Raw genomic sequence first — 10342 nt, forward strand, 5'->3', positions numbered from 1 at the left:
AAAGCAGAAATGGTTAGGGGCAATCAGGCAGGCAAGTTGTTGGGAGCCAGCAGTCCTGGATTGTGAAAGGGATGTCCAACTGCTGGACATCCTATGGGATTGGGCCTAAACTGGCAGTCAAACATCCCCTAAGGGGTCCCAGATTGGAGAAGGTGCAGGCTGGGCTGAGGGACACTCCCCTCTCCCAGTGCACAAATTTCATGCAACAGTCCTCTGGTTCAAGTTATAAAAGTGGAAAAAACGTTCTTTAATTTTCTCACTATTTTCTGGCAGGATTTGTTTTATACTTTATATGAGAAAGAAATGTGTGTTACAGGTTTAAAAGTCTATATTTATGGAATTTTCAAACCACATAAGAGCTTCAAACCCAACTATTGCCATGAATAACCTCAGACATGTATTACAGAATCTTTTCATATTGCCCTCCCCCACGCCCCAGATATTATGTACGTAACCCTGTCAATGGATGGCATTAGTTTGTTTCCTTAATGAACCTACATTTTTTATTTTGTAGTTACAATAATGTGTAAATTCCATGTATAGTAAATCTTCAGTCCAGCCAATGTCAGTATCATTGCAAATTGTGGGGTCCAATTAGATAAAGATTTGCAACATTTTAAAAATCCAGTCTAAAGGCTGTACATGATGTTACTCTTTTAGAACAAATTATAGTCATAAAAAGCACATACAATTAAATTTTTAGTTCATTTTCCATTCCCTGATTAAGAAAACTTTTATCTATTATTTCAATACTACCCTCAAAATGTCAAGGTCAATAGGTAATATGTTTAATATGAAGTAAGAATTATATTCCTATTTTCTAGCACCTGCATCTGAATTCCTACTCATCAGCTGTACCTTTAATAGCTTAAGTCATCTGCCAGAACACATATTTTTAAACCATTAGATCATATGGAAAATGTATTTAAAATGAAGTCTTCTTATAATGTATTAATTAAATATTTATTGCTTTCTCAAACCACTGATCCTTGTTTTTATAGAGTCCATTTGTGAAAAACATATTTGAAGTGAAGACTACAGAATAGATAAAGATTGAATAAGTGGGACTAACATAGATTTAAATGTGTGTTTTAGTGAAATTGCTGTTTTCTAATCTCTGTTTCAGAAAGGAAATTTTCAGGTTGTCCATAATAAAATCTAAGTTCTAGGCATTGCCTCAGAAACTAAGGAGTTAACCAAACAGATTTCATCATGTCATATTAACCATTTTATATTGAATGAGTTGTCAGTAGACCTTAATGTATGTAATTGATGTATTTTTAATAAGATCATTGCCTATCTTCTACCTTAGTGACATTCAGAATCTTTTCTTTTACAGCCATTTCGTAGAGTGACGTTTTCTGTTGTGAGTCAGCCTCAGGACCCACATCAGGGGTCACTGCAGAGTTGCTATGACAGCGGGCTGGAGGAGTCAGAAACACCAAGCAGTAAGAGTTCATCAGGGCCAAGACTGGGTGCCCTTCCACTCCCAGAGGACAACTATGAGAGGACCACGCCGGATGGCAGTGTTGGTGAGGCAGAGCATATGGAAAATGGTAGGGGCAAACACAACATCCACACACATAACCACGCTAGCGAGCCGCAATAAGTAGCCTCGTGAAGGTCAGTCTAAACCCAAAATAAAACAGCTGACACTAAAACTCTTCTATTTGAAATCATAAATATTTCCTAAAATGAATGCCAAGTAAGGGAACATAACTGTATAGGTAAAATTCACCATTGTTAGACAGCCTGTCAGAAATAAACAGTTACAAATAAAAGTAGTATCTGTTATGAAAAAAACTAAATTAGTGCATAATATTGAAATGAGAGCAATTTGAGAAAGGTCATGTGTTATTGTTTTCTTCTATTCATTTTTGTCATGCAACTATTTCTTCAATTGCAACTGCCCAGTCTTAGTGAAAGAAAATGATAGTCAACACACTTGCTCTACTCTTTCTTCTCCTAGACATTTAGAAAAGCATTTCAAACCTTTCTTCAATGATAGCTGACATAGAGTCAAGGAGGATGGTATTATCTTGTTCTCGAAAGTATATTGTAAATGCTATTAGAATTCCCCTCTCACTTAAGTATACGATTTTTCTCACTTTTGTGTATGGAAATGGGAGGAAAACAAATCATAGTACTCTATTTCTCTTTCTGTTGTGAGATGATTCTCATAATTACCACAACAATTGGCCTTATGCACATTTTTCTCTAAGTTACTGAATTATGATTGCAAATAGTACCTATAAAAGTTTATGCATTCATTTATGTTCCCAAAGACAATGAGGTGATTTATTTTTTGGATTTCAGGTTCTGAGTAAATGCCTGAGGAATAGGTTTATGTCTAATAATGGAATGGTGAATTTCTTACTAAGTTTATTATTATTTCAAGTATAAAAAGAGATTATATGTAGGGGAAGTAAGGGGAATCACAAACATTTTATCTCATGAAAACTGGAAATTAATTTTTTTATCATTTCATCCCCCAAGTGAAATAAGACATTCTTTTTTGTTACATAGCAGTTTCTTTAGTGATGATATGCAAATAGAATATATTAATGCAGAAGAAACTGATTTATTTCTAGAGTTTTAACTATTAATATTAAAATTCAACACTAGAGAGTGATATATCAAAAGTGACCCCAAGTGAAATTATTGCTAAACTAAACTATGTTAAATAATTATTTTTCCACATTGCTATCTGGGTGAGAAGATATGATGTCAGGGTCTGATTCTTGATAATCCCTCCTGATTAATTTAGAATTTAAATGGCATTTTGCCTTATGGCTATAAAGGCATGCTTATCTGTGTGTATGGTGGTGTGTGCTTATGTTGATGGGAGTTTGATATGGTCTTTAAGAATTAACTTTAGTGTTTTTGAAATAAGTATAAACATATTTGATATGCATTGGAGTGCTGATGAATATGTGTTTAAGGCAAATATGTTTGAAATACTTTGCACAAAAGTAAAAATTAAATTTAAAACACTGTAATAATATTTTACACATGCACATGCAAGCATGCACACACCCAGGAAGGCAGCATTAATTGATTTAAGGTCATTACTATATGCATGATTACCTTTTGATGATATGATATAATTTTGTATTTAAAAGTACTTGTCTCACCATAAACAACAATGAATAATTAAGTATTTTTATGTCAGCTATATTAATAGAAAAACTTTGTATCATTGGCATTATGATCACACTTTAATATATATATTTTTTAGTTTAAGTGATTCAGTGCCTTCAAAATAAGAAGGAAATGATGAATAATAAACATCATTACAATATGACAAACATGTAATGACTACTTTTAATAAACATGCATGTCATGGAAAGTTAAACAGATGAGCCTGTTAAGAGACTAGAAAGTTTACTAAGAAACATTTCCCAAAGAAGGCTCTTAGTTATTTTTTATAACAATGTTTTTAGTCTTGGCAATAGTAAGGACCAACCTAATATGACTGATTTTTCCTGACTTTGTATGTGACTGACACTTGAAATTCAGAGTTTACATAACGATTTGTCATCTGCTAGCTGTGGTTCATGTTAGCCCTGCTCTGTAGGTAATGGCAGAAGGAGTAGAAGGAGATGTGATTCACTTTGGGTGATCCGAATGTAGCCCTTGACATTGAATAAGGGTTTGGTCAGGTCCAAGTTTTCAGACCAGCTATAAAGTGCAATTGTATTGCTTGCATTCTGGTAATTTCATTTTCAATTTCAATGGGTCATTCTGACATAAATAGAATTGGGATTGAAACCTGTCAAGTATTCATTTGTCATATTTAATTGGAATCCAGGTAATCGGCAGTGTCTTGCTTGGTTAGGTTTTAATCAGGATTTGTATTGGATTTTCCATGAAAATATCATTTTGGATGCTGTCCTAGTTTCTAATTATTATTACCTCAAATATTTTCCTTGAATTTTAACCTCTGTGAAACTATGCAGTTATAACATGGTTTTGGATAAACTTTCATTGTAAAATTTAGAAGATAATTTTCAGTACAATGATATACAACATTCTAACACTCCAATGTCATAATGTAACTGACTATAAGTTGGGGTAGCTAATAATAAAAATAAGTTTTCACAGATGCTACAGTAAGGATACAACTAATCACAGGAAAATGTAAGTAGATAGGCAGTGAAATGCATATGTTTTATAAAAGCCTTTGTCTGGTTTCTATACTTTAGCATAATAAATAAAATTCCATTAAGAAGGCGTGTGGGTTAACTCTTTATATAACAAGCTTTACCTTATATTCCAACCCACATTAGTGACAGATGCCAAATGAGATTTTCTCTTATTAGCTTAGGAAAGAAAATGCACTCTAAGATATAATTTCTTAAAACCTGATCTAATAATTAGAATGAGACCCACTAATTTGATAATTCCAAATTTGGGGTACTTACATTCATCCCATGGGTTTCTGGAAATAAATAATGGAAATTATTCCATTAAAAAATTTTTAAAACCCTTATGAATTATACATGAAAAAGATTACTAATATAGTTTTGTTCCTTTTACATTAATTATTATCAATATTATGATTATTCAAATTGATCCTTTGATAAGACTGGAGGAAACTGGTTATTTATTATTTTATTAAAATGCATTTAGTGGGATTAAATATTTTAAAATATGGAATTCAAGTTGGAAAGTTGAGTAATGATAGAATATTTGAAGATGAAATGTTAAAATAAAACATACAGTAATGAATTGATAATTGAAGTGAAAACCAAATATTAGGTTTGAAAACATGATCACATTAAGGGCAGGCATTGGCTGTGCAAAAGCTTGCCCTGCTCTTAATTACATAGGAGCCTTCACACTTTCCCTTGGAGTGGTATTTCACAATTTCTTTAGGTGTATTGTATATATTTATCATGGCCCCTGCTTTCATGCCATGGTCTCTTTACTCTTCCCAAAGTACCCCTTGAATCATACTTGCAAGGCTAGCTTGTCTTTACTATGTATCACTTGAGCAGATGTATTATTTAACAACTCAAATATAAAAAATGTTCCACTTGACCGCTAATTCCAGTTTTGCCATTAGGATTGTGTAGGTCACTTTCTCCATCTGGGTCTGCTTCTGGTCATCTAATAAGTCAATTAACTCAATTAACTCTAAAATCTTAGCCAGAACCAGCAATCTACAATTCTCTCCTCACATCCAATTACTCTCTGGAACACAAAGAGACCTTTGGGTCTCTTAGCGAGACGGTGAGCAAATTTGATAATATGTGTTACTGTGGGCAGGGCAAAGGTAATTCTAGGGCCTTCCTTGCGACCCATATACCATATGCATCTTATAGAAGATAAATCAAAGTAGTGGACTGAGTGCAGTGGTGTGATTTCTAGGCTTATGGGGGGCAAGGTTGGTACCACTAGAAGCCAAGGGGGGAGGTAGTTTTGGAGCCTCCTTCAAATCACACTGTACAAGAGCCACCTGTAGATCTGATCTAGCCCTGGGTGCAATATCCTTAAAATATATTAATTATGATTAAATGATCTCTTGGTAGAATAAGCATATTTACTTTTTTTTATTTTCTTGACAGTGAGTGTAAACTTTGGTTAGAGAAGAGTGATCAAAGGGTAGAAAACAGTATGTATTTTTCTCGAGGTAAAATTACAAGTAGTGTAACATAAAATTAAATAAAACCCGGAAAATAGCAGTTGATCCATGGGGAAAATTTAAAAAAAAGTTAAATTTGGCCACTCTAAATGCCTAAATAATTTTATGCCTCTTGATTCTCTCAGATATTTAAGAAATAATTTTGATTTGTATATATTGATATTTTTTAATTCCCCACTTCCAAACTTTCTCTGCTTTTTCAGACTTATATAAACTATACTTAATTGTTGCTTCATTCATTCTCACTCCACATGCTTTAACTAGTGTTTAGATTACATTGCCCTTGAAGGTTAAAACATGTTACAGTCCACCACAAACCCATTTGGTATCTGCCATGCCCTTTTCACATTGCTTTCAGAAATAAATGGCTGTCTACATGAAATATTATTTGAGAATGAACCACCATTTTTATATGACTATAGGTAATGAGCATATAGATGAAAGTCATATCTTTTTGTGAGATAAAGGGACTTCTCTCTCTCTAGTTTCCTCCCACCCACCCAATTTTCAGCAGTCACCTGTGAGCTACTGTCATCCAGTCACTGTAGGCTTGTGCTGTTTTCAATTTAGATTGAAATATGTAGCACGGCTGCCTCTCTGTCTTCCCAGAGATGCTCATGTGCTTGTTAATGTTGCAAACATAATACCACGAAACAAATGCTCTGCAACATTTCTTCTGGAGGAAGAGACTAACGCTCCTTGGAAAGAATTCATTTTCGTGGCTCTGCATGTCACCATGTCACTCTAGTTGCCGGTGTCTGACGGAGGCTGCACCTTCTCCTTTCCCAGCCACCTGTGAAATGGCCCCTATTCCCCAAGTGTCCTCCAGAAGTCCACATGCCCTCACTCAGGAGATCCCTGCTTACTCCCACTTCTTCAGCTTTATTAGAGAGGAGCAGTGATTATAAAGACTGGCGCTGCACTGGGTTCCACTCAATGCAGATGTATGTACAGCAGCTTTCCAGCAAAATGAGCTGCACAATCTAAAAGGACCTAAAGGAGATTTTAGTTCCAGAGGAACAGAGGCAATGTTGTGGATAGAGTGCAGTGGTGTAAAACGAGGCTTTGAAATCTGATGATATCAGTTTGAATCCTGATTTCTCCTCTTACTAATAGTGTAATTCCCTGACCTCTCTTAGCCCCACTTTTTTCAATAATAAGTCATAGAATGATTGTGGAAGAAACTGAATAGGATAATAGCGCCCAATAATTTATAAGTATAACAGCAGCAATAATTTCACGATATTAATGGCTGATACAATTATTTACTACTATTATTTAAATAATAATGATAAATGATGGTGATTATTACTTACTGGTTGGATTGGACATAACACAATGGCTTCCTCATCAAAACGTTATAAAATGCTTAGTCTCGCAAAGAAAGCATCCTGTAATTACTGGTAAGGATGACATTCTGACCTTGAACACCTTTTGCTGAACTTCTCATTTTTGTAGGTTGACAAGGGCAACAACCAGGAGCAATGTTCTTCAAACATATAAAGGACCTAAAATGAGGGGAAGAAAGAATTCTATCTTCTAGCAGCACATCAACCCAACTCTGTGCTCTTTTTCCTTCTGGGTGGATGAAGCCATTATTATCTTCCCACATTCCCTATTCTCTTTCTAAAAAAAAGGTTTTACATTTTACACCTAGCATTCCAGTTGAATGAGTGTTGGTCAGGTGTACATTTCCTTTGAACTGCTGCAAAATGTTCACACTGACGAGGAAAACAAGCTGAAAAAAAAAAACAGTCCCATTAGTATGCTTACTGAACTCTCAGCCCTTTCTTTTTTAATCTCAGTATTAATAATTAACACTAATAAAACATATGTCCATATTACCCTTTTTATTCTAATTAGACCCTTTAAAACTAAATCACTCTGGTGAACCTTCTGACATTTGAGGACAGAATGAGTTCTCATCAAATCTCAAAGTGACTTTGGAGGTCAGTTAGTGGGTTTGTTGCCTCCAGACTCTCAAAGCATTCGCTTATCTAGATTTTAATACACTTATTGAATAATGCATTCTATGTTTAGCTTCCTATTTAGTTAAGGTATTATCCCCATATTTTCCTCATAGCTTTTTGCTTATAGATTGTATGTGCTTCTTCCTCAGATTTTTTTATAGATTTGTGTATAAAATACTTGATGTTGCTGAAACATGACACTGTTAAGCATCTTTTAGGTGATAACGAAACTCTGGAACTTGGGTTTTATAGTGTAGTTAGCACTCAACCTCAGAGGTGAGTCTACTTACGGAGAAACTGTTTCATCTCAATATTCTTCTTTTAGGGTAAAACACTCTATTCTTACCTTTTCTATTGAATGCTTTTTTTTTTTGTTTTGTAAGAAAAGCTTTCTTTATAAAGCAAAGCAGAATAATATATCTTGTTTAATGGAGTGATTACATGGTGACAAAGCTGTGGTTATTCACTTTGATTCAACAAGCATGCATTGAAAATAAAATATAACCAAGGTTCTCTGAGGAAGTTGAAGTAACGAGAAATAATTCAGCTTTCACAGTGGCAGTCCTTATGTCTGGGAGATACAACCTTGATATGAAAAAGAGAAAGCTCATCAGAGAAGATTAGAGTGGTATGCAGTACAGAGAAGGGAGAGGAAATTATATAGACGAAACAATTGTAAATGTTTTTATTGAAATTTGACATTTAGTAAGTAACATTTTGGGCTGAAAGAAGGTTGTGAAATGTTACCGATTTCCTACATCATATCCTCTCTTTTTACCTATCTTCAACATAGTTTTAAGAAAATTATTAAATTGGCTTGGAGGCTTCATGGTAAACTAAATTAAGTCAAATTATTTGTTTTGTTTTGAGTTGAGTTTGTTTATTTTCTATATCTTCCCTTTTTTGTGCTAACTATAATTAGTTTTTTAAAAAAGCTCCAGAATTTATCATTGATGAAATTGGCAGCAGATGCTGAATCTAAGTCTAAACTACAGAACAGGTTAGTTGTATGTCTCTTTTCTCTCCTTGTTTATAAATATAATTTCTAAAATATCTGCTTTAAATTAGGCCTTTCAAACATAATAAGAGTCTGTGAATAATCTTTTGAAGTTATTGTTTTCTTTTCAGAAGACCAATTGTCTTACTCAAATTAAATAGACGATTAGATTAGGGTTGATTGCATTATATTAAGCTTATTTTTTTAAAGCTATTTATTCCTTGTGCCTGGTTACAAATTGTTTTTCTAATTGCTATCTCAAGATGTAAGTTATGTTCTGGGTATTTGTCTTTATGTGACATGCCCTTTCTAGCTGAAATATAGACAACAGGTTGCCTTGTTTTAAAATCTTATTTCTGATAAATTTTCCTTAATCTATGCAAATAGATTTATTGATGTTACTCTCATTATCTTGTATGCCTGCTTATTACTATCCAGAAAGTATACTAAGTTTATTACAAAAGGAGAAAATATTTGAAGCGCATGAAAATTTAAATGCTCCTTAGAAACAGATTTTCAACTGCTAAAATATGGCAATCTTAAAAGAAACTAATTTTGATACTGTATATTAAAATGAAATCTGTGACATGTGCTATAAAATATTTTGGTAATAGAAAGGTAGTAGAATACTGTCCTGCCGTTTAAAAATTGTCTACTCATTCATTTCTCTTACAAAATATTCATTCTTTGACTTTATTTCTTATCTGAACTACTCAGCATCTACATGGAGGAAGTATCTGGAGGACCCACATAAATCTGAGAGAGGTTTGTTTCTCTGAGGTTGCATTCCTGAACCTCAGTGAACTAGACTGAATCATGCATATTGTTCCTGTTCAGTTTGAGGCTGCATTTCACTAACCCAGCATTTGTAGCAAAAGGTCATAGCAGCCATAGATGAAATTTTATACAATGAACAGAGAATTTGCACTATTATCAGAATTCATTAAGTTCAATAACCATTTGTTGAGTATTTTACTCTATGCAAATTCCCATGGAGGATCCAAAGGTGAGGGAGGCAAGCTCTCTGCCTTCTACGCATTTTAGTATTGTGGTGGAGAATGAGATGTACAGAATTAGATGTTTGAAAGTAAAGGCATACGAGGCCTTCTACAGATTAAATGATGCTACAGCCAGAGGAAGGTATGGGTAGCAAATATGAAGAATTGTAGCCAAGTCTTGAAGGATGGATAAGGAGATATTTGATAAGCAGAAATATGGGTAAGATTATAGAGAATAATGAGTGATGCCAAGAATAGCAACCTGAGGGGGGCAGGGCACTTATTGGTGCTATTGACAACCTGGGAAAAATAGAAGAATACCACATTTCCAGGAGTATGTATCTGATTAAGGCATGTGGGCTTTAAGATACCTTTAAACATTCAGGTGACATCTAACAAGTGATTGAAAATATATATTTGAAACTTGAGAGTACAAAGAGTAGCAGAAATATAGCTTTAAAATCATTAGCACCCTGGGGATTTTGAAATCTTGGGAACAATAAGATAGTTAATTCAGCACATGATACCAGAGAAGAGATCATGTTCAACAGAGTATGTGAATACAATCTACACTAATAAAAGAGAAACATGGTATTAGTGTCACTCCGCTACCCTTCCCATTGGCTAATCCCCCTGTCACTCACAGAGTAGGGCCGAGATATGCAAATTAACTGGCAGCCAAGATGGCGGCCGGCAGCCAGGCAGCTGATGCGAACAGGGAGGCCTCTCA

General features: G+C 34.4%; 1 protein-coding gene across 1 annotated transcript in view; it reads left to right on the forward strand.

Moving 5' to 3' along the window:
* Positions 1 to 10342, forward strand: part of PCDH7 (protocadherin 7) — a 440609-nt gene that overhangs the window by 196513 nt on the left and 233754 nt on the right. Inside the window, exon 3 of the mRNA XM_006759574.2 lies at positions 1340 to 1556. Within this exon, the coding sequence (XP_006759637.1) occupies positions 1340 to 1556 (217 nt within the window). The remainder of the gene's footprint in view (positions 1 to 1339; positions 1557 to 10342) is intronic.

The sequence above is a fragment of the Myotis davidii genome, unplaced genomic scaffold, assembly GCF_000327345.1.
Source record: "Myotis davidii unplaced genomic scaffold, ASM32734v1 scaffold36, whole genome shotgun sequence".
Classification (NCBI taxonomy): domain Eukaryota; kingdom Metazoa; phylum Chordata; class Mammalia; order Chiroptera; family Vespertilionidae; genus Myotis; species Myotis davidii.